Raw genomic sequence first — 25,394 nt, 5'->3', positions numbered from 1 at the left:
TATATCTTGTGACAAAGTGTCCTGGTTCTATTAGCTTCTGTTATATCTTGTGACAAAGTGTCCTGGTTCTATTAGCTTCTGTTATATCTTGTGACAAAGTGTCCTGGTTCTATTAGCTTCTGTTATATCTTAGCTTCTGTTATATCTTGTGACAAAGTGTCCTGGTTCTATTAGCTTCTGTTATATCTTGTGACAAAGTGTCCTGGTTCTATTAGCTTATGTTATATCTTGTGACAAAGTGTCCTGGTTCTATTAGCTTCTGTTATATCTTGTGACAGAGTGTCCTGGTTCTATTAGCTTCTGTTATATCTTGTGACAGAGTGTCCTGGTTCTATTAGCTTCTGTTATATCTATATATATCCAGTGTGTGTTATTGTGTGTCCAGTTTGTCCAGTGTGTGTTATTGTGTGTCCAGTGTGCGAGTGTGTGTGTCCATTGACACAGAGTTACCATGGTTATTATTTCCAGGAATAAATTGATCCAAACTGGTGTGTTCCTCCATGTATTTAAATGTCATATTTTGATCAAACATAAAACACATGATTAGAGTGAAACATCATGTTGTGTTTGACACAAGGACCACCTGACACAGGGACACTGAGGAGTCAACATCATGTGACCACCTGACACAGGGACACTGAGGAGTCAACATCATGTGACCACCTGACACAGGGACACTGAGGAGTCAACATCATGTGACCACCTGACACAGGGACACTGAGGAGTCAACATCATGTGACCACCTGACACAGGGACACTGAGGAGTCAACATCATGTGACCACCTGACACAGGGACACTGAGGAGTCAACATCATGTGACCACCTGACACAGGGACACTGAGGAGTCAACATCATGTGACCACCTGACACAGGGACACTGAGGAGTCAACATCATGTGACCACCTGACACAGGGACACTGAGGAGTCAACATCATTAACCTTAAACCCTGGATAGAGGGGCTCAGTGAATGTGGTGTAGAATGTGTACAGGTGGGTCAGTGAGTCAGAGGAGACTCTGTAGAAGGACAGAGTGCCGGCTGGCCAGTCCAGATACACTCCTAGTCTGTGGGATCTGGAGGGGGGGACGTCTAAGGTAATGTGAACATTATTGTGCCTGACAGTGTAACTGCTGTCAGAGCAGAACAGACTCCAGGACTTGTCATTGGATCCAATAACACAGTCATTACCCTCTCCTCTCCTGCTGATTCCTTTATATGTCACTCCAATGTCAGCCAATCCCCCACTCCCCTCTACCTCCCAGTAACAGCGCCCAGTCAGACCATCTCTACACAGCACTTGCTGCCAGACCTCAAATCTCTCCTGGTGATCAGGATACGGTTGTGTCTCCCTGCTACGTGTCACCTTTCTGTTCTCCTCAGTCAGAGAGAGGAGTCTGTGTGCTGTGTTTGGGTCCAGAGTGAGATCACAGGCATCTGGTGGATGAAACCAGACAAAATGTTAGAAATCATCATCATTCACATTAGAATGTTAACTCCCTGGCGACCTGAATGCTCTAGTCGGCTGGCCCTCACTACATATCCGTCGCCAAACCCACTGGCATTTATAAGTCTTTGCTAGGTAAAGCCTGGCCTTATCTCAGCTCACTGGTCACCATAGCAACACCCACCCGTAGCACGCGCTCCAGCAGGTATATTTCACTGGTCATCCCCAAAGCCAACACTTCCTTTGGCCGCCTTTCCTTCCAGTTCTCTGCTGCCAATGACTGGAACGAATTGCAAAAATCACTGAAGCTGGTGTCTTATATCTCCCTCTCTAACTTTAAGCATCAGCTGTCAGAACAGCTTACCGATCACTGTACCTGTACATAACCAATCTGTAAATATCACACCCAACTACCTCATCCCCATATTATTACTTACCCTCTTGTTGTTTTGCACCCCAGTATCTCTACTTGCACATCATCATCTGCACATCTATCACTCCAGTATTAATGCGGAGATGTTTTTTTTAAACATTTTAATTTTACCTTTATTTAACCAGGCAAGTCAGTTAAGAACTAATTCTTATTTCAATGACGGCCTAGGAACAGTGGGTTAACTGCCTATTCAGGGGCAGAGCGACAGATTTGTACCTTGTCAGCTCGGGGGTTTGAACTTGCAACCTTCCGGCTACTAGTCCAACACTCTAACCACTAGGCTACCCTGCAGCCCCAGTAAATTAGAACTTGTTCTCAACTGGTAATTAACCTGCCTGTCTCTCTATGTCTGTCACTGCCTGCCTGTGTGTGTGTGCGCCACTGTGTTTGCCTGCCCGTCTGTCTGTCCCCCTGCCTGCCCGTCTGTCCCCCTGCCCGCCCGTCTGTCCCCCTGCCCGCCCTTCTATCTGTCCCCCTAGCTGCCTGTCTGTCTGTCCCCCTGCCTGCCCTTCTATCTGTCCCCCTGCCTGCCTGTCTGTCTGTCCCCCTGCCTGTCTGTCTGTCCCCCTGCCTGCCTGTCTGTCCCCCTGCCTGTCTGTCTGTCCCCCTGCCTGTCTGTCTGTCCCCCTGCCTGCCCTTCTATCTGTTAAATAAATGTGAAATAAAAAATAAAATGATGTAGCCAATTTTGACTTTGAATAATAATAATAACTTTAAATAAAGGTGCAATAAAAATAAGAAAAAAAACACTCATTAATTTAATGTTGATGTTTCTAGGTATCAAAAGGAGAAGTTAAGGTAACTTGAGACTTGTTGAATGGTCATATGTTATACTGTATGGTAATATAAAACACACTTATTCCCATTAATTACACACACACACACACACACACACACACACACACACACACACACACACACACACACACACACACACACACACACACACACACACACACACACACACACACACACACACACACACACACACACACACACACACACACACATCCTGAACACACACACCTGTATGCATGCATAAACACACATTTCTAGCGTACACGAACACACCACACACATACACACACACTGCCAAAGCTACTCTTTCTAAACGTTGGTGTCCCTGATTTCTGCTTCTGTAGAACTACAGATTGTATGTAATATGACCAAGTAAGTAATGATGGTGGTCTTTGACTTTGACTAAACTTGAATTAAGACTTATTCTTAGTCATATTCTTCACAGTAGTCAACACTCACATTTTCTAAGCCCAGGTTTCATTCTGTTCTCTCCACCATGTTCCACACTGTAGCGGTAAGCAGAAGAACAGACAGTCATTGAGTGATACACACACACACACACACACACACACACACACACACACACACACACACACACACACACACACACACACACACACACACACACACACACACACACACACACACACACACACACACACACACACACACACACACACACACACACAGCATATAACGTTGTCCAAGTGGTGGTAAGAATGTTTGTCTTAACTAGCCTGATAACTCAAACATGTCTGATATGAACATTGACATAAACCTTCTACATACTTGAGTTTCTCCAGTCTGCAGTGTGGATCCTCCAGTCTAGCAGAGAGCAGTCTGACTCCTGAGTCTCCTGGGTGATTGTAGCTCAGGTCCAGTTCTCTCAGGTGTGAGGGGTTTGACCTCAGAGCTGAGACCAGAGAAGCACAGCCTTCCTCTGTGACTAGACAGCCTGACAGCCTGCAAAGAGTCAAATCATATTAAAATCACACTGCTATTCTTTAGTGGTGAAAATAGTGGCAGTATATTTCTTCAACATATTCAGATATATCAATGTCCAGCAACCTTTCATATCTATTCATAAATTAATGTATATCATTTTTTAGAAATTACAAAAAAAATCAAAGTATGGCTTGTAGAGAGAAAAATATAAAGTCCAAATATTTGAGTAGACTGACCAGACCAGTTTAAAAAGCAGTATCAGTCAGAAGACAGACAGTGAGGTATCAGACTTAGATTGTACTGAGTACACAGTCCACACCATATCTATTTTGACAGTGAAGCTAACATTTTAAATGTGCCTCCGGCACTCCAGCATTTTTGGATTTGAGATCAAATGTTTTATTTAAATTGACAGTATATAACGTCTTCTTCAATTTCAGGGTATTCTTTTACACATGTCTGTTTCACGTTTAGAGAATGAAAAGTCATTCATGTATCTAGTCCCCCTACCTGAAGAAGTCATAAGTATTCTGGCCAATTAACTTATAGTCTATTAAAGTAGTCAAAAGTGTTAGTATTTGGTCTCATATTCCTTCGTGACAATGACTACGTCAACCTTGTCACTGCCATGATTAAGAAAGATCATGAATGAAGCATTAATAATAAAGAGAGAGAGAGTTACAGAGGCTACAACAAAACATACTAACCTCTCACCATTAACCTCTAATTAAAGGTGACATTCTAACCTCTCACTATTAACCTCTAATTAAAGGTGACATTCTAACCTCTCACCATTAACCTCTAATTAAAGGTGACATTCTAACCTCTCACCATTAACCTCTAATTAAAGGTGACATTCTAACCTCTCACCATTAACCTCTAATTAAAGGTGACATTCTAACCTCTCACCATTAACCTCTAATTAAAGGTGACATTCTAACCTCTCACCATTAACCTCTAATTAAAGGTGACATTCTAACCTCTCACCATTAACCTCTAATTAAAGGTGACATTCTAACCTCTCACCATTAACCTCTAAATAAAAGGTGACATTCTAACCTCTCACCATTAACCTCTAATTAAAGGTGACATTCTAACCTCTCACCATTAACCTCTAATTAAAGGTGACATTCTAAACTCTCACAATTAACCTCTAATAAAAAGTGACATTCTAACCTCTCACCATTAACTTCTAATAAAAGGTGACATTCTAACCTCTCACCATTAACCTCTAATAAAAGGTGACATTCTAACCTCTCACCATTAATCACTAATAAAAGGTGACATTCTAACCTCTCACCATTAACCTCTAATTAAAGATGACATTCTAACCTCTCACCATTAACCTCTAATTAAAGGTGACATTCAAACCTCTCACCATTAACCTCTAATTAAAGGTGACATTCTAACCTCTCACCATTAACCTCTAATTAAAAGTGACATTCTAACCTCTCACCATTAACCTCTAATTAAAAGTGACATTCTAACCTCTCACCATTAATCTCTAACAATAGGTGACATTCTAACCTCTCACCATTAACCTCTAATTAAAGGTGACATTCTAACCTCTCACCATTAACCTCTAATAAAAGGTGACATTCTAACCTCTCACCATTAACCTCTAATTAAAGGTGACATTCTAACCTCTCACCATTAACCTCTAATTAAAGGTGACATTCTAACCTCTCACCATTAATCTCTAATTAAAGGTGACATTCTAACCTCTCACCATTAACCTCTAATTAAAGGTGACATTCTAACCTCTCACCATTAACCTCTAATTAAAGGTGACATTCTAACCTCTCACAATTAACCTCTAATTAAAGGTGACATTCTAACCTCTCACCATTAATCTCTAATAATAGGTGACATTCTAACCTCTCACCATTAACCTCTAATTAAAAGTGACATTCTAACCTCTCACCATGAACCTCTAATTAAAAGTGACATTCTAACCTCTCACCATTAATCTCTAATAATAGGTGACATTCTAACCTCTCACCATTAACCTCTAATTAAAGGTGACATTCTAACCTCTCACCATTAACCTCTAATAAAAGGTGACATTCTAACCTCTCACCATTAACCTCTAATAAAAGGTGACATTCTAACCTCTCACCATTAACCTCTAATTAAAGGTGACATTCTAACCTCTCACCAGTAACCTCTAATTAAAGATGACATTCTAACCTCTCACCATTAACCTCTAATTAAAGGTGACATTCTAACCTCTCACCATTAACCTCTAATTAAAGGTGACATTATAACCTCTCACCATTAACCTCTAATTAAAGGTGACATTATAACCACTCACCATTAACCTCTAATTAAAGGTGACATTCTAACCTCTCACCATTAACCTCTAATTAAAGGTGACATTCTAACCTCTCACCATTAACCTCTAATTAAAGGTGACATTCTAACCTCTCACCATTAACCTCTAATTAAAGGTGACATTCTAACCTCTCACCATTAACCTCTAATTAAAGATGACATTCTAACCTCTCACCATTAACCTCTAATTAAAGGTGACATTCTAACCTCTCACCATTAATCACTAATAAAAGGTGACATTCTAACCTCTCACCATTAACCTCTAATTAAAGGTGACATTCTAACCTCTCACCATTAATCTCTAATAATAGGTGACATTCTAACCTCTCACCATTAACCTCTAATTAAAGGTGACATTCTAACCTCTCACCATTAACCTCTAATTAAAGGTGACATTCTAACCTCTCACCATTAACCTCTAATTAAAGGTGACATTCTAACCTCTCACCATTAACCTCTAATAAAAAGTGACATTCTAACCTCTCACCATTAACCTCTAATTAAAGGTGACATTCTAACCTCTCACCATTAACCTCTAATTAAAGGTGACATTCTAATCTCTCACCATTAACCTCTAATTAAAGGTGACATTCTGTACTGTCACCTAATATTAAACTTTTTTCTAAAATCCAAAATACAGGAGCATAGCAGCAAATTTAAACCTGTAAACTTCACTGTAAACACACATATGGTGTGGACTATGTGCCTGGTAAACACATGTGGATCTGGTGAACAGCTATCACTTGTTGACCAAATACAGGAATACTGACCTCAGAGTCTCCAGTTTCCAGTGGGGATTCCCCAGTCCAGCAGAGAGCAGCTTCACTCCTGAATCCTTCAGGTCATTGTTACTCAGATCCAGCTCTCTCAGGTGTGAGGGGTTTGACTTCAGAGCTGAGACCAGAGAAGCACAACCTTCCTCTGTGACTCCACAGCCTGACAGCCTGATAAAGAGATCATCATGACTTCACAAACACACTGTTCATTTAACACCAGGATTGTAGGAGGACAATTGCAGATTCATTTGGTTTATTCTCTCAAACAACATATAGATTAATCTTTAATCTCCTAGAAATGTATGGTCACATTGTTGTAATATTTGTGTTGTGGAGAAATGACCAAGCAGGAGACGGGAGTACAGTTAGTTTTCATTTAGTCAGAACCCCTCGTGCTCTACAGTTCCCGGCACCCCAGTGTGCATGTGCATTTCCTATTAGGTGTAGTAACGTAACACTGCCGTAATGCGTTACAGCTTAGTAACAGCACAGTAACTCATATAAACAGATGTAGATCCCAGATACTACCATTATTATACTAATGTGAACAGCAATGCACTGAGTAAATATGTTTTTCAACTATTCATATTTTTCTCTAAAGTGAATATTTCTTCCTGATGATTAGTACTTAAATGTATTTGTATTTACTCACAGAGCAGCTCTGGAGACTTTGACCACTGGCAGCAGCCTCAGAAGACCTTCCTCTGATCTGGAGTATTTCTTCAGGTCAAACACATCCAGCTCCTTTTCTGAAGTCAGCAACACAAAGACCAGAGCTGACCACCGTGAAGGTGAGAGTTCATCACTGGAGACACTTCCTGATCTCAGGTAGCTTTGGATCTCCTCCACTAGAGAATGGTCATTCAGTTCATTCAGACAGTGGAACAGATTGATGCACCTCTCTGGAGAGGGATTCTCCCTGATCTTCTCCTTGATGTACTTGACTGTTTCTTCATGGGTCTGTGAACTTCTTCCTATCGTTGTCAGTAGACCTCCTAAGTGCTTCTGATTGGACTCCAGTGAGAGGCCCAGAATGAAGCGGAGGAAAAGGTCCAGGTTTTCTGTCTCACTTTGTAAGGCTTTATCCACAACACTCTTGTAGAAAGTAACTTCAGGCTTGTTTCTGAACAGCGCAAAAATGTTCCTGGACCTGGATTGAGGTTTGCACATTAGATTCCCATTGTTGTTGCTGAATGAGAGGAACACATATACAGCAGCCAGAAACTCCTGAATGCTCAGATGAACGAAGCAGTACACCTTGTCCTGGTACAGCCCACATTCCTCTTTAAAGAGCTGTGTGCACAATCCTGAGTACACTGAGGCTTCATTGACATCAATGCCAGCCTCTTTCAGGTCTTCTTCATAGAAAATCAGATTGCCCTTCACAAGCTGTTGAAAAGCCAGTTTTCCCAGTGACAGAATGCTCTCTTTATTCCAGTCTGGACCGCTCTCTTCTTTCCCAAGATACTTTTCATTCTTCTGTTTGGTATGAAACACCACAAGGTGTGTGTACATCTCAGTCAGAGTCTTGGGCATCTCTTCTCTCTTATGTTTCAGCATTGGTTCAAGTACTGTTGCAGAAATCCAACAAAAGACTGGAATGTGGCACATGATGTGGAGGCTCCTTGATGTCTTTATGTGTGAGATGATTCTGCTGGCCAGGTCCTCATCACTGAATCTTCTCCTGAAGTACTCCTCCTTCTGTGGATCATTGAACCCTCGTACCTCTGTCACCTGGTCAACAAACCCTGAAGGGATCTTATTGGCTGCTGCAGGTCGGGTAGTTATCCAGAGGAGAGCAGAGGGAAGGAGATTTCCCTTGATGAGATTTGTCATCAGAACATCCACTGAGGTTGACTCTGTGACGTCACAACAGATCTTGTTGTTCTGGAAGTCTAGGGGCAGTCGGCACTCATCCAGACCATCAAAGATGAACAGAACTTTGTACTTGTCGTAGTTGGAAATTCTTGATTCTTTGGTTTCCATTGAAAAGTGATTGAGAAGTTCAATCAAAGTGTGTTTGTCCTCTTTCATCAAATTCAGCTCCCGAAAAGGGAATGAAAAAACAAATTGGACATCCTGATTTGCTTTTCCTTCAGCCCAGTCCAGAATGAACTTCTGCACAGAGACTGTTTTTCCAATGCCAGCGACTCCCATTGTCAACACAGTTCTGATAGGTTTGTCTTGTCCAGTTAAGGGTTTGAAGATTTCATTACATTTGATTGCAGTCTCTGGTCTTGCTTGTTTCCTGGTTGTTGTCTCAATCTGTCTCAGCTCATGTTCATTATTGACCTCTCCTGTTCCACCCTCTGTGATGTAGAGCTCTGTGTAGATCTTATTGAGAAGTGTTGGGTTTCCTTGTTTAGCGATCCCCTCAAATACACATTGAAACTTCTTCTTTAGATTAGATTTGAGTTCACGTTGGCAAATCACAGCAAGTTCATCTGAATGAAGAAATAACACAGTGTTGTTGGACTGTTATAAAGTTATACATTATAATAATGTTTTCCCTTAAAAATGTGTACATGATTTCATAATGCATTACACACTGGAGTGACTGATTATATTATTATTATTATTATTATTATTGATGGTATCATTAATGTTGTGTAACGACTTTCCTCTTCCTCTTCTGAGGAGGAGTAGCAAGGATCGGACCAATACGCAGCGTGGTAAGTGTTCATCTTGGTTTTTAATAAGAACAAAACAATAAACGACAAAACAAAACCTAAACAGTTCCGTGTGGAAACAAACACGGAAAATAAACACAAAAGGAAAGGTATGATTCTCAATCAGAGACAACTAACGACACCTGCCTCTGATTGAGAACCATACCAGGCCAAACTCAAAACACAACATAGAAAAACGGAACATAGACAACCCACCCAACTCACGCCCTGACCATACTAAAACAAAGACATAACAAAAGAACGAAGGTCAGAAGGTCTCTCTCTGTCTCTCTCTCTCCTCGTCTCTCTCTCTCCTCGTCTCTCTCTCTCTCCTCGTCTCTCTCTCTCTCTCTCTCTCTCTCTCTCTCTCTCTCTCTCTCTCTCTCTCTCTCTCTCTCTCTCTCTCTCTCTCTCTCTCTCTCTCTCTCTCTCTCCTCTCTCTCTCTCTCTCTCTCCTCGTCTCTCTCTCTCTCTCTCCTCGTCTCTCTCTCTCTCTCTCTCTCTCTCCTCGTCTCTCTCTCTCTCTCTCTCCTCGTCTCTCTCTCTCTCTCTCTCTCTCTCTCTCTCTCTCTCTCTCTCTCTCCTTGTCTCTCTCTCTCTCTCCTCGTCTCTCTCTCTCTCTCTCCTCGTCTCTCTCTCTCTCTCTCTCTCTCTCGTCTCTCTCTCTCTCTCTCCTCGTGTCTCTCTCTCTCCTCTTCTCTCTCTCTCTCCTCTTCTCTCTCTCTCTCTCCTCGTCTCTCTCTCTCTCTCTTCTCTCTCTGTCTCTCTCTCTCTGTCTCTGGCTTGTCTACATCTGCTGCTTTCAGAACTGAGAGGCATTGAGCAGCCACTTCTGGATCAAGCAATACATCAAGGTAAGGAGACAGACTGGGACGAGGGGTGGAATCATGAAGTCAGTTGGAGATTTGTTGAATATTCCAGTTACAACTAAGCCTCTTTTAAACTGGTTGCTGACTTCAGCTTTGAACCTGAACAGTTTGTACTGTTTTAGCACACAAACCTACTTCATACTGTGGTATGTGATTTAGCTAGTCTGTTCTGACTCTCTTGAAGTGTCTCCATAATTCTTTAGCCCCAAAGAAACTGTTAATCTGGATTTCTGTGATCGCCTCTCTCTCCTCGTCTCTCACTCTCTCTCTCCTCGTCTCTCTCTCTCTCTCTCTCTCTCTCTCTCTAAATTAATCACCACAACACATCGCTGCTGCTACTTGATGAGGTCACTAAGTGTTGTATTAAGGCTTCTACAATATCATTGAGTTACAAAGCTATTTTAGCTGTACTTGAGCTACAACTTTTAAATGTTTGTTATAAAACAGCATTCAACATGAGGCAGACAGCTCTTACTTTTCTCCAGTGTGTCAGCAAGCTCCTTCTGGTTCATTTTCCTCAGGACGTGCAGTGTGATCTTCAGAGCTCCCTCTCTGGCACTGCTCTCCTGCTTCTCATCTTCAGCATCCACCACTTCCTTATCCTGCTTCTGACTCTCAAAGCCTTCTGGGAGTTCTGGACTAAGAATCCTCTTGTACCTCTTCAGCTCGTTCTTTACAAATGTCATAAAATTCTCTTCAAGCAACTGAAATAGGTTAAGTAAATAAGTTAAGCAAGATAAATGCTTTCTCATTAACACACAAATTAATGATTGACAGATCAACTTTACTTGAGGTAAACAAAAACAAATATACATAACAGGACCACATACACTGAATATAGAGGCCAGGTCTGTTTGCTGACTCTGGGAAGACTGACCACTGAGAATCTCTGACTCTGATCTCTCTTGTTGGTTTCTGTGGACAAAACATGAGGACACACACACACACACACACACACACACACACACACACACACACACACACACACACACACACACACACACACACACACACACACACACACACACACACACACACACACACACACACACACACACACACACACACACACACACACACACACACACACACACACACACACACACACACACACACACAGGTAATGTTTTGTTTGTTTCATATTGTTTTAGTAAAAATTGAAAAATGGTTTGCCTGTGGATTATGAAAACAACAAGAATAAATGGGAAAGGAGAAATGACTAGAGACAGTGTTGTTTAACTCACTGACCAGGACCCATCAGTTCTTCTTACCTTTGTCCAGTAGAAAAGTCTCCCTCTCTAAACATGATAGGATGACCCATAGACCGGTCACTCTTCATGGACAGACAGCTGGGTACAGGGGAGGCTGGTCTCTCCTGCTTGATTGGGCTTCAAAACAACTGTTATGCAGGTGAAGGAGGACCCAAACGCGACTTAACAGAAACAGAGTTTATTAATGCTGAATAACTGAAATCCTCTAGATAGTAGAGGGGAAAACAACTGGAGAAGCGGCCACAGACTCTTCGGGTAGGCGCAGGCCAGTCAACTGAGACACCTGCTCACACGCAGCGTCTGAAGAAGGCACAAAACACGACAGGACAGGGTGATCACGGCAAAAACACGACAGGACAGGGCGAAACGCAATTACAGCATGGAATTCGAACAGGAACGGATCACAAAGGAATAAATAGGGAGTCTAATCAGGGGAAAGGATCGGGAACAGGTGTGGGAAGACTAAATGATGATTAGGGGAATAGGAACTGGGAGCAGGAACGGAACGACAGAGAGAAGAGAGAGCGAGAGAGTGAAAGGGGGAGGGGAGAGAGAGGGATAGAACCAAACAAGACCAGCAGAGGGAAACGAATAGCATGGGGAGCACAGGGACAAGACATGACAATAAATGACAAACATGACAGTACCCCCAACACCGAGCGCCTCCTGGCGCACTCGAGGAGGAATCCTGGCGGCAACGGAGGAAATCATCGATGAGCGAACGGTCCAGCACGTCCCGAGACGGAACCCAACTCCTCTCCTCAGGACCGTAACCCTCCCAATCCACTAGGTATTGGTGAGTGTCCCCAGAACGCATGTCCATAATTTTATGTACCTTGTAAATAGGTGCGCTCGACAAGGACGGGAGGGGGAGGGAAGACGAACGGGGTGCGAAGAAAGGGCTTAACACAGGAGACATGGAAGACAGGATGGACGCGACGAAGATGTAGTCGCACAGCGACTGGATTGACGACCTGGGAGACACGGAACGGACCAATGAATCATGGAGTCAACTTACGAGAAGCTGTCGTAAGAGGAAGGTTGCGAGTGGAAAGCCACACTCTCTGGCCGCAACAATACCTTGGACTCTTAATCCTGCGTTTATTGGCGGCTCTCACCGTCTGTGCCCTGTAACGGCAAAGTGCAGACCTCACCCTCCTCCAGGTGCGCTCACAACGTTGGACAAACGCTGAGCGGAGGGAACGCTGGACTCGGCAAGCTGGGATGAGAACAGAGGAGGCTGGTAACCCAGACTACTCTGAAACGGAGATAACCCGGTAGCAGACGAAAATTGTGAGCGTATTCTGCCCAGGGGAGCTGTTCTGCCCAAGACGCAGGGTTCCTGAAAGAAAGGCTGCGTAGTATGCGACCAATCGTCTGATTGGCCCTCTCTGCTTGACCGTTAGACTGGGGATGAAACCCGGAAGAGAGACTGACGGACGCACCAATCAAACGACAGAACTCCCTCCAAAACTGTGACGTGAAAGTGACCTCTGTCTGAAATTCTAACGGGAGGCCATGAATTCTGAATACATTCTCAATAATGATTTGTGCCGTCTCCTTAGCGGAAGGAAGTTTAGCGAGGGGAATGAAATGTGCCATTTAGAGAACCTATCGACAACCGTCAGAATCACAGTCTTCCCCGCAGACAAAGGCAGACCGGTAATGAAGTCTAAGGCAATGTGAGACCATGGTCGAGAAGGAATGGGGAGCGGTCTGAGACGACCGGCAGGAGGAGAGTTACCCGACTTAGTCTGCGCGCAGTCCGAACAGGCAGCACGAAACGGCGCGTGTCACGCTCCTGAGTCGGCCACCAAAAGCGCTGGCGAATAGACGCAAGAGTGCCTCGAACACCGGGATGACCCGCTAACTTGGCAGAGTGAGCCCACTGAAGAACAGCCAGTGGAAACAGGAACGAAAAGGAGGTTACTAGGACAAAGTGTGCGTGAGTGCTTGCTTAACCTGTCTTTCAATTCCCCAGACTGTTAACCTGACAACACGCCCATAAGGAAGAATCCCTCGGGATCAGTAGAAGCCACAGAAGAACTAAACAGACGGGATAAGGCATCAGGCTTGGTGTTCTTGCTACCCGGACGGTCGAAACGAGCGAAAAACAACGCCCAAGAGCTTGACGGGCATTAAGTCGTTTGGCAGAACGGATGTACTCAAGGTTCTTATGGTCTGTCCAAACGACAAAGGAACGGTCGCCCCCTCCAACCACTGTCGCCATTCGCCTAGGGCTAAGCGGATGGCGAGCAGTTCACGGTTACCCACATCATAGTTCTCAGATGGCGACAGGCGATGAGAAAAATAAGCGCAAGGATGAACCTTATTCAGACTGGAAGCGCTGGGATAGAATGGCTCCCATACCTCTTCAACCCGACAATGAATAGTGACGTCAGGATAACGAGGATGACGTAAAACTCTTTTAGAAGATCTCTGGGCGGAATGACCACTTAAAACACGTCTTGACAGAAAAGAGCTGTGAGAGGGGCAGCAACTTGAGTACGAATGAAACGCGATAGAAATTAGCGAAACCTAAAAAGCGCTGCAACTCGACACGTGACCTTGGAACGGGCCAATCACTGACAGCTTGGACCTTAGCGGAATCCATCTGAATGCCTTCAGCGGAAATAACGGAACCGAGAAAAGTAACGGAGGAGACATGAAAAGAGCACTTCTCAGCCTTTACATAGAGACAATTCTCTAAAAGGCGCTGTAGAACATCGAACGTGCTGAACATGAATCTCGAGTGACGGAGAAAAATCAGGATATCGTCAAGATAGACAAAACGAAAATGTTCATGTCTCTCAGAACATCATTTAATGCCTGAAAAACAGCTAGCATTGGCGAGACCGAACGGCAGAATACTCAAAACATAAAAAAGCGTTACGAAGGTCCAACTTAGTAAAGCACCTGGCTCCCTGCAGAATCTCGAAGGCTGATGACATCGGATAACGATTCTTAACCGTTATGTCATTCAGCCTCGATAATCCACGCAGGGGCGCAGAGTACCGTCCTTCTTCTTAACAAAAAGAACCCCGCCCCGGCCGGAGAGGAAGAAGGCACTACTCAAGAGACACAGACAAATAATCCTCGAGAGCCTTACGTTTCGGGAGCCGACAGAGAGTATAATATAGATCAATACTACAATCATGACCGGTGAGGAGGAAGGGATCGGGACACTGAAGACCGTGCGCAGATCATGATATTCCTCCGGCACTCCTGTCAAATCGCCAGGTTCCTCCTGAGAAGTAGGGACAGAAGAAACGGGAGGGATGGCAGACATTAAACACTTCACATGACAAGAAACGTTCCAGGATAGGATAGAATTACTCAATTAATAGAAGGATTATGACATACTAGCCAGGGATCAGGTGTGTGAACGGAAAATCAAAAAGAAATAGTCTCACTGTGGTTACCAGATACTGTGAGGGTTAAAGGTAGTGTCTCAAATCTGATACTGGGAAGATGACTACCATCTAAGGCGAACATGGGCAGGCTTATCTAACTCTCTGAAAGGAATGTCATGTTTCCGAACCCATGCTTCGTCCATGAAACAACCCTCAGCCCCAGAGTCTATCAAGGCACTACATGTAGCGCCCGAACCGGTCCAGCGTAGGTGGACCGACAAACAGTACAGGACTTTGATGGAGAGATTGAGTAGTTGCGCTCACCTGTAGCCCTCCGCTTACAGATGAGCTCTGGCTTTTACTGGACATGAATTAACGAAATGTCCAGCAACTCCACAATAGAGGCACATGGTGATCCTCCGTTCCCTCTCCTTATTCGAGATGCGAATCCCTCCCAGCTGCATGGGCTCAGTCTCAAAGCCAGAGGGGGAGATGGCTGCATGCGGAGCAGGGAAACACCGTTTCCACGAGCCCGGTGACGAAGATCTACCCGTCGTTCTATGCGGATGGCGAGAGCAATCAAAGAGTCCACATCTGAAGGAACCTCCCGGGAGAGAATCTCATCCTTAACCACAGCGTGAGTCCCTCCAGAAAACGAGCGAAGCGCCGGCTCGTTCCACTCACTAGAGGCAGCAAGAGTGCGAAACTCAATGGAATAATCCGTTATGGACCGTTCACCTTGGCATAAGGAAGCCAGGGCCCTAGAAGCCTCCCCACCAAAAACTGTTTTAAAGTTCTGGAAATCGTTAGAGCAAACAGCCCTTGCCTCCCAGATAGCTGTGCCCCATTCTCGAGCCCGGCCAGTGAGGAGTGAGATGAGTAAAAATCTAGAGTATGTGTTGGGTTGGAGAGAGAACACAATCTCAAGCGGCACTCAGTGGGCTGCCCGGAGTAGCAAGGTGGGTTATTAACCCTAGGTTCTGGAGATTCGGCAGGCCAGGAAGTAACAGGTGGCACGAGACGAGACTCTGGAACTGTCCAGAGAGGTCGGAAACCTGAGCAGCCAGGTTTTCCACGGCCTAGCGGACAATTCCTGCTCGTGTCTGCCGAGCATGGCTCCTTGGATCTAAGTTTCAGAAGTCGCTGGGTCCATTCTTTGATCGGTTCCTTCTGTTATGTTTAACAGAAACAGTTTATTAATGCTCAAAACCGAATAACTGAAATCCTCTAGATAGTAGAGGGGAAAATAATAGGCCACAGACTGCAGGTTCGGGTAGGCGCAGGCCGTAGTCAACTGAGACACCTGCTCACACGCAGCATCTGAAGAAGGCACAAAACACGACAGGACAGGGTGATACACAATCACGGCAAAAACACGACAGGACAGGGCGAAACGCAATTACAGCATGGAATACAAAACAAGGAACCGATCGAACAGGAACGGATCACAAAGGAATAAATAGGGAGTCTAATCAGGGAAAGGATCGGGAACAGGTGTGGGAAGACTAAATGATGATTAGGGAATAGGAACAGCTGGGAGCAGGAACGGAACGACAGAGAGAAGAGAGAGCGAGAGAGTGAAAGGGGGAGGGGGAGAGAGAGGGATGAATAGCATGGGGAGCACAGGGACAAGACATGACAATAAATGACAAACATGACAACAACAGAGACAAACATTACATCTCTCATCTACTCTGAGCTCAGATGGGGAAACATAAGAAAAGTTTCATTCCCAAAATGCTATATCCACTTTCAGAAATGTTGGTAAATTAGCTTTTATTGTTTAAGAAATTATGAAAGAATTGGGTGCGTTTCTTAACGGTCAAATCATGGGGTTGTTCAATGACAGACATGTGTTTGTTTCAAATCTATCACTTGATGGTTTCATTTCAGAGAGACAAATAATCATGTTTTTTTTATGCTAAATACTATGTATCTGCCTCAGTCTCAGAGAAATCAGTAGCACTGCTACGTTTTATACTGTAATAATATATATCTGCCTCAGTCTCAGAGAAATCAGTAGTACTGCTACGTTTTATACTGTAATAATATATATCTGCCTCAGTCTCAGAGAAATCAGTAGTACTGCTACGTTTTATACTGTAATAATATGTATCTGCCTCAGTCTCAGAGAAATCAGTAGTACTGCTACGTTTTATACTGTAATAATATATATCTGCCTCAGTCTCAGAGAAATCTGTAGCACTGCTAGGTTTTACACAGTAATAATATATATCTGCCTCACTCTCAGAGAAATAAATAGCACTGCTAGGTTTAACACAGTCAAATGTAAATAAATAACTAATAACTATCTAAAATGTTTACAGTAATAACATCTATAACGTTTTCAGTAATAACATCTATAACGTTTTCAGTAATGACATCTATAATGTTTACAGTAATGACATCTATAATGTTTACAGTAATGACATCTATAACGTTTTCAGTAATGACATCTATAATGTTTACAGTAATGACATCTATAATGTTTACAGTAATGACATCTATAACATTTTCAGTAATGACATCTATAATGTTTACAGTAATGACATCTATAATGTTTACAGTAATGACATCTATAATGTTTACAGTAATGACATCTATAATGTTTACAGTAATGACATCTATAATGTTTACAGTAATGACATCTATAATGTTTACAGTAATGACATCTATAATGTTTACAGTAATAACATCTATAATGTTTACAGTAATGACATCTATAATGTTTACAGTAATGACATCTGTAATATTTACAGTAACAACATCTATAATGTTTACAGTAACAACATCTATAATGTTTACAGTAATGACATCTGTAATATTTACAGTAATGACATCTGTAATATTTACAGTAATAACATCTATAATGTTTACAATAATGACATCTATAATGTTTACAGTAATAACATCTATAATGTTTACAATAATGACATCTATAATGTTTACAGTAATAACATCTATAATATTTACAGTAATAACATCTATAATGTTTACAATAATGACATCTATAATGTTTACAGTAATGACATCTATAATGTTTACAGTAATGACATCTATAATGTTTACAGTAATGACATCTATAATGTTTACAGTAATAACATCTATAATGTTTACAGTAATGACATCTATAATGTTTACAGTAATGACATCTATAATGTTTACAGTAATGACTATTACCCATCGTGAGCTATTTGAATCGCACCCCTCTGCTCCTCTCAGCCCAGTCCACCTGTCTCTGTAGAACGTCCTCTTCATTTCCACCTGACATATATCATTCAACTGTGTTGTGAGTCTTACATGCATTTGAACCTTTCTCGTCTCATAGTATCCACAGACTGTCAGTTAAAGATATTTTTCAAACGTGTATTATTCTATTGTTGATTGACTGACTATGTCTTTCCAAATCCCCCAGCACTACTATTTCTAAAGATCATTTTAAACTGATATTGTGACTTTTCAACCGTTCCTATTTCCCTGTAAATTCTATTCTTAGCTAAATATGTTACAGACACATTAAGGTACCTAATAAGCAATCATTTCTGATGAATTGTTTTTTTTAAATGTGAATTTTGGGGGGATTTAATGATTTAGAAATAAAGTTCTTAAATGACACTGTCATCTCACCTCTTGGCTTTGGAGTCATGTCCCCCAGAGAGTCTCATTTTAGAGGCAGGGACCCCTCCTCTCTCTCCCCAGAGAGTCTCATTTTAGAGGCAGGGACCCCCTCCTCTCTCTCCCCAGAGAGTCTCATTTTAGAGGCAGGGAGCCCCTCCTCTCTCTCCCCAGAGAGACTCATTTTAGAGGCAGGGACCCCCTCCTCTCTCTCCCCAGAGAGTCTCATTTTAGAGGCAGGGCCCCACTCCTCTCTCTCCCCAGAGAGTCTCATTTTAGAGGCAGGGCCCCCCTCCTCTCTCTCCCCAGAGAGTCTCATTTCAGAGGCAGGGCCCCCCTCCTCTCTCTCCCCAGAGAGTCTCATTTTAGAGGCAGGGCCCCCCTCCTCTCTCTCCCCAGAGAGACTCATTTTAGAGACAGGGACCCCCTCCTCTTTCTCCCAAGAGAGTCTCATTTTAGAGGCAGGGCCCCCCTCCTCTCTCTCCCCAGAGAGTCTCATTTTAGAGGCAGGGCCCCCCTCCTCTCTCTCCCCAGAGAGACTCATTTTAGAGACAGGGACCCCCTCCTCTTTCTCCCAAGAGAGTCTCATTTTAGAGGCAGGGCCCCCCTCCTCTCTCTCCCCAGAGAGACTCATTTTAGAGGCAGGGCCCCCCTCCTCTCTCTCCCCAGAGAGACTCATTTCAGAGCACTGACCCCTAAACAGAGATCCAACATGTTGGTTGTGGTTAACACAGTGACAAATAATTATGGAATGTCAATTGTTCTCTTGTATTCATTATCTCTTAGAAATAAAACATTTCCTAACAGACACATCCAAACAGTCAGGTGATTTAATGCATCACATGAACATGTAGTGGTGACTGATGTGTTTCACCTCTTCTCCATGTAGAGAAACTATTGATAATAACAATGCAATAATAATAATAATAATAAATTCTCACTTTGTCTTTTAATCATTTCACTCATTCTCGTGTGCTGCTTTGTTCAACAGCCATGCTATTCTTATGCTATTATTGAATTTAATTCATAATAACAATGTTAAGGAAAGTATTTGTGGTTTCATACCAAATTACACAAGAAGCAGGAGCTCATTCTAATTTTTAAAAACAACAAATGTTTTGATATTCTGAAAGATGATTTAGAACTATGATACATGAACATTTTTACAAATTGTAAAATAACCAGATATATGCATCCTACAATACGATATATGAACTATATGTTTTTTACATTTGACTTGCCTACGCCCAGTTAGCGCCATTTTGTATGATTGAACTGTCACGTAGCTGTCGCAGGTGAAATGGACTGTTAGGTTTGACTATTTTAACTGTCATTCACTAGTAAAATAACAACATACACTTAATGTCTCTACACATTTTACAATAATCCCTGGGAAGAGTCTTACCTTGTAGCCTGAATTCACAACCAGAACTCAAGACATTGAGATATTTTCCGTTCTGCTGAGAGAGCACCTTCCTGATGACAAATATCTCTGTATCTATGTTCTATGTACAGTTGAACTTTGGATGCAATAATATCTGGTCAAAATGTCATGCAGGTAAAAGAGGACCCAAAAGCGACTTAACAGAAACAGAGTTTAATAATGTTCAAAACGGAATAACTGACATCCTCTAGATTTGTAGAGGGGAAAACAGCAGCGGCCACAGACTGCAGGTATTATATCGACTGAGACAAACTGATGAAGGCACAAAACACGACAGGACAGGGTGATACACAATCACGGCAAAAAACACGACAGGACAGGGCGAAACGCAATCACAGCATTTACAAGGAACTGACGGCACAGGAACGGAACACAAAGGAATAAATAGGGACTCTAATCAGGGGAAAGGATCGGGAACAGGTGTGGGAAGACTAAATGATGATTAGGGGAATAGGAACAGCTGGGAGCAGGAACGGAACGATAGAGAGAAGAGAGAGCGAGAGAGTGAGAGAGGGAGGGGGAGAGAGAGGGCTAGAAGGAGGGAAAGAACCAAATAAGACCAGCAGAGGGAAACGAATAGAATGGGAAGCACAGGGACAAGACAAGATAATAAATGACAAACATGACAGTACCCCCACTCACCATTGGCGGCAACGGAGGAAATCATAGATCAAACGGTCCAGCACGTCCCGAGAAAGAACCCAACTCCTCTCCTCAGGACCGTAACGAAAAACGATAAAAAGGGAAACTAGGGTACTACTCTAAAAAAAAATGAGAACTAGGGACAGACTGAGACACAGCAAGGGCAGGGACAATAACAGGAGAGATGCGATGGCAGGGAACAGACTGAGACCCAGCAAGACCAGGAGCAGAAGCAGAAATTACCAGACTTCTTCTGCGCGCAGTCTGAACACGCAGCCACGAAACGGCGCGTGTCACGCTCCTGAGTCGGCCACCAAAAGCGCTGGCGAATAGACGCAAGAGTGCCTCGAACACCGGGATGACCAGCTAACTTGGCAGAGTGAGCCCACTGAAGAACAGCCAGACGAGTGGAAACAGGAACGAAAAGGAGGTTACTTAGTGTGCGTGAGTGCTTGCTTAACCTGTCTTTCAATTCCCCAGACTGTCAACCCGACAACACGCCCATAAGGAAGAATCCCCTCGGGATCAGTAGAAGCCACAGAAGAACTAAATAGACGGGATAAGGCATCAGGCTTGGTGTTCTTGCTACCCGGACGGTAAGAAATCACAAACTCGAAACGAGCGAAAAACAACGCCCAACGAGCTTGACGGGCATTAAGTCGTTTGGCAGAACGGATGTACTCAAGGTTCTTATGGTCTGTCCAAACGACAAAAGGAACGGTCGCCCCCTCCAACCACTGTCGCCATTCGCCTAGGGCTAAGCGGATGGCGAGCAGTTCACGGTTACCCACATCATAGTTGCGCTCTGACAGGCGATGAGAAAAATAAGCGCACGGATGAACCTTATCGTCAGACTGGAAGCGCTGGGACAGAATGGCTCCCACGCCTACCTCTGAAGCGTGACAATGAATTGTCTAGTGACGTCAGGAGTAACGAGGATAGGAGCGGACGTAAAACGTTCTTTTAGAAGATCAAAAGCTCCCTGGGCGGAACCGGACCACTTAAAACACGTCTTGACAGAAGTAAGAGCTGTGAGAGGGGCAGCAACTTGACCGAAATTACGAATGAAACGCCGATAGAAATTAGCGAAACCTAAAAAGCGCTGCAACTCGACACGTGACCTTGGAACGGGCCAATCACTGACAGCTTGGACCTTAGCGGAATCCATCTGAATGCCTTCAGCGGAAATAACGGAACCGAGAAAAGTAACGGAGGAGACATGAAAAGAGCACTTCTCAGCCTTTACGTAGAGACAATTCTCTAAAAGGCGCTGTAGAACACGTCGAACGTGCTGAACATGAATCTCGAGTGACGGAGAAAAAATCAGGATATGTCAAGATAGACAAAAACAAAAATTTCAGCATGTCTCTCAGAACATCATTAACTAATGCCTGAAAACAGCTGGCGCATTGGCGAGACCGAACGGCAGAACCCGGTACTCAAAATGCCCTAACGGAGTGTTAAACGCCGTTTTCCACTCGTCCCCCTCTCTGATGCGCACGAGATTAAGCGTTACGAAGGTCCAACTTAGTAAAGCACCTGGCTCCCTGCAGAATCTCGAAGGCTGATGACATAAGGGGAAGCGGATAACGATTCTTAACCGTTATGTCATTCAGCCCTCGATAATCCACGCAGGGGCGCAGAGTACCGTCCTTCTTCTTAACAAAAAGAACCCCGCCCCGGCCGGAGAAGAAGAAGGCACTATGGTACCGGCGTCAAGAGACACAGACAAATAATCCTCGAGAGCCTTACGTTCGGGAGCCGACAGAGAGTATAGTCTACCTCGAGGAGGCGTGGTCCCTGGAAGGAGATCAATACTACAATCATACGACCGGTGAGGAGGAAGGGAGTTGGCTCGGGACCGACTGAAGACCGTGCGCAGATCATGATATTCCTCCGGCACTCCTGTCAAATCGCCAGGTTCCTCCTGAGAAGTAGGGAGAGAAGAAACGGGAGGGATGGCAGACATTAAACACTTCACATGACAAGAAACGTTCCAGGATAGGATAGAATTACTAGACCAATTAATAGAAGGATTATGACATACTAGCCAGGGATGACCCAAAACAACAGGTGTAAACGGTGAACGGAAAATCAAAAAAGAAATAGTCTCACTGTGGTTACCAGATACTGTGAGAGTTAAAGGTAGTGTCTCAAATTTGATGCTGGGAAGATGACTACCATCTAAGGCAAACATGGGCGTAGGCTTGTCTAACGGTCTGAAAGGAATGTTATGTTTCCGAACCCATGCTTCGTCCATGAAACAACCCTCAGCCCCAGAGTCAATCAAGGCACTGCATGTAGCACCCGAACCGGTCCAGCGTAGATGGACCGACATAGTAGTACAAGATCTAGATGAAGGGACCTGAGTAGTAGCGCTCACCAGTAGCCCTCCGCTTACTGATGGGCTCTGGCCTCTTACTGGACATGAATTAACAAAATGTCCAGCAACTCCGCAATAGAGGCACAGGCGGTTGGTGATCCTCCGTTCCCTCTCCTTAGTCGAGATGCGAATCCCTCCCAGCTGCATGGGCTCAGTCTCAAAGCCAGAGGAGGGAGATGGTTGCGATGCGGAGCAGGGAAACACCGTTGATGCGAGCTCTCTTCCACGAGCCCGGTGACGAAGATCTACCCGTCGTTCTATGCGGATGGCGAGAGCAATCAAAGAGTCCACATCTGAAGGAACCTCCCGGGAGAGAATCTCATCCTTAACCACTGCGTGGAGTCCCTCCAGAAAACGAGCGAGCAGCGCCGGCTCGTTCCACTCACTAGAGGCAGCAAGAGTGCGAAACTCAATGGAATAATCCGTTATGGACCGTTCACCTTGGCATAAGGAAGCCAGGGCCCTAGAAGCCTCCCCACCAAAAACTGAACGGTCAAAAACCCGAATCATCTCCTCTTTAAAGTTCTGGAATCTGTTAGAGCAATCAGCCCTTGCCTCCCAGATAGCTGTGCCCCATTCTCGAGCCCGGCCAGTAAGGAGTGAAATGACGTAAGCAACCCGAGCTCTCTCTCTAGAGTATGTGTGGGGTTGGAGAGAGAACACAATCTCACACTGCGTGAGAAAGGAGCGGCACTCAGTGGGCTGCCCGGAGTAGCAAGGTGGGTTATTAACCCTGGGTTCTGGAGGCTCGGCAGGCCAGGAAGTAACAGGTGGCACGAGACGTAGACTCTGGAACTGTCCAGAGAGGTCGGAAACCTGAGCGGCCAGGTTCTCCACGGCATGGCGAGCAGCAGACAATTCCTGCTCGTGTCTGCCGAGCATGGCTCCTTGGATCTTGACGGCAGTGTAAACAGCGTCTGAAGTCGCTGGGTCCATTCCTTGGTCAGTTCCTTCTGTCATGCAGGTGAAGAGAGGACCCAAAAGCGACTTAACAGAAACAGAGTTTAATAATGTTCAAAACGGAATAACTGACATCCTCTAGATTTGTAGAGGGGAAAACAGCTGGAGAAGCGGCCACAGACTGCAGGTCGCTTCGGGTAGGCGCAGGCCGTAGTCGACTGAGACACCTGCTCACACGCAGCGTCTGATGAAGGCACAAAACACGACAGGACAGGGTGATACACAATCACGGCAAAAAACACGACAGGACAGGGCGAAACGCAATCACAGCATGGTGAATACAATACAAGGAACTGACGGCACAGGAACGGAACACAAAGGAATAAATAGGGACTCTAATCAGGGGAAAGGATCGGGAACAGGTGTGGGAAGACTAAATGATGATTAGGGGAATAGGAACAGCTGGGAGCAGGAACGGAACGATAGAGAGAAGAGAGAGCGAGAGAGTGAGAGAGGGAGGGGGAGAGAGAGGGCTAGAAGGAGGGAAAGAACCAAATAAGACCAGCAGAGGGAAACGAATAGAATGGGAAGCACAGGGACAAGACAAGATAATAAATGACAAACATGACACAAAATCTAGTGACACAACACGATATTATATCATAAACATAACAATAGGTTAACCTTTGGCCAGGAAAACCTCAATCAATTCAGAAGGTAAACCTCATTAAGAAGCATTGAATAAAACTGGAATGTCAGTGTTACTTCCTGACATTTTGATTTCAATTGTATTTAACCTTTATTTAACTAGGCAATTCAGTTAAGAACAAATTCTTATTTACAATGACGGCCTACCAAAAAGGCCTCCTGGGGGATAGTGTCTGGGATAAAAAATATATATATAGGACAAAACACACATCACGACAAGAGAGGACAACACAACACTACATGAAGAGAGAACTAAGACAACAACATAGCTGTCACGCCCTGGCCTTAGTTTTCTTAGTTTTCTTTTAATTTGGTTAGGTCAGGGTGTGACATGGGGGAATTATGTGTTTTGTCTGGTCTAGGGTTTTTTGTATGTTTATGGGCCTGTTTCCTTTCTAGGTAGTTTGTAGGTCTATGGTTGCCTAGATTGGTTCTCAATTAGAGGCAGCTGTCTATCGTTGTCTCTGATTGGGAACCATATTTAGGCAGCCATATTCTGTGGGTACTTGGAGGGGGATTGTCTTCTGTCATTGCACCAGATAGGACTGTTTCGGTTTTCACTTTTTGTTATTTTGTAGTGTTCTCGTTTATCGTCGATGTTGAACACTAACCACGCTGCATTTTGGTCCTCCTCTCTTTCCCAGGAAGAAAACTGTTACAATAGCATGGCAGCACCACATGACAACGCAGCATGGTAGCAACAAAACAGGGTACAAACATTATTGGGCACAGACAACAGCACAAAGGGCCAGAAGGTAGAGACAACAATACATCACGCAAAGCAGCCACAACTGTCAGTAAGAGTGTCCAT

General features: G+C 44.0%; 1 protein-coding gene across 5 annotated transcripts; it reads right to left on the bottom strand.

Annotated features, from left to right (window-relative positions):
• Positions 1–554: 554 nt before the first annotated feature.
• LOC124021797 (NACHT, LRR and PYD domains-containing protein 3-like) lies at positions 555–20,023 on the bottom strand. 5 transcript variants are annotated; one of them, XM_046336923.1, is made up of 9 exons: positions 19,912–20,023; positions 11,539–11,655; positions 11,098–11,182; positions 10,743–10,971; positions 7,382–9,173; positions 6,724–6,897; positions 3,464–3,637; positions 3,134–3,180; positions 555–1,433 (listed from the first exon to the last, which is right to left on the bottom strand). In XM_046336923.1, exons 2-9 carry the CDS (start codon positions 11,604–11,606, stop codon positions 892–894), a joined length of 3,111 nt encoding a protein of 1,036 aa, XP_046192879.1. In that variant the 5' UTR covers positions 11,607–11,655; positions 19,912–20,023; the 3' UTR covers positions 555–891. The 5 variants fall into 5 exon arrangements, with proteins under 5 accessions (XP_046192879.1, XP_046192876.1, XP_046192877.1 ...); XM_046336920.1 differs by lacking the exon at positions 19,912–20,023 and adding an exon at positions 18,519–18,691; XM_046336921.1 differs by lacking the exon at positions 19,912–20,023 and adding an exon at positions 18,519–18,691 and having other exon boundaries at positions 10,743–10,938.
• Between the last annotated feature and the right edge of the window lie 5,371 nt (positions 20,024–25,394).

The sequence above is a fragment of the Oncorhynchus gorbuscha genome, unplaced genomic scaffold (genome assembly GCF_021184085.1).
Source record: "Oncorhynchus gorbuscha isolate QuinsamMale2020 ecotype Even-year unplaced genomic scaffold, OgorEven_v1.0 Un_scaffold_1213, whole genome shotgun sequence".
Taxonomy (NCBI): Eukaryota; Metazoa; Chordata; class Actinopteri; order Salmoniformes; family Salmonidae; genus Oncorhynchus; species Oncorhynchus gorbuscha.
The sequence above is the reverse complement of the archived record's forward strand: the minus strand, read 5'-3'. Positions and strand labels throughout refer to the sequence as shown.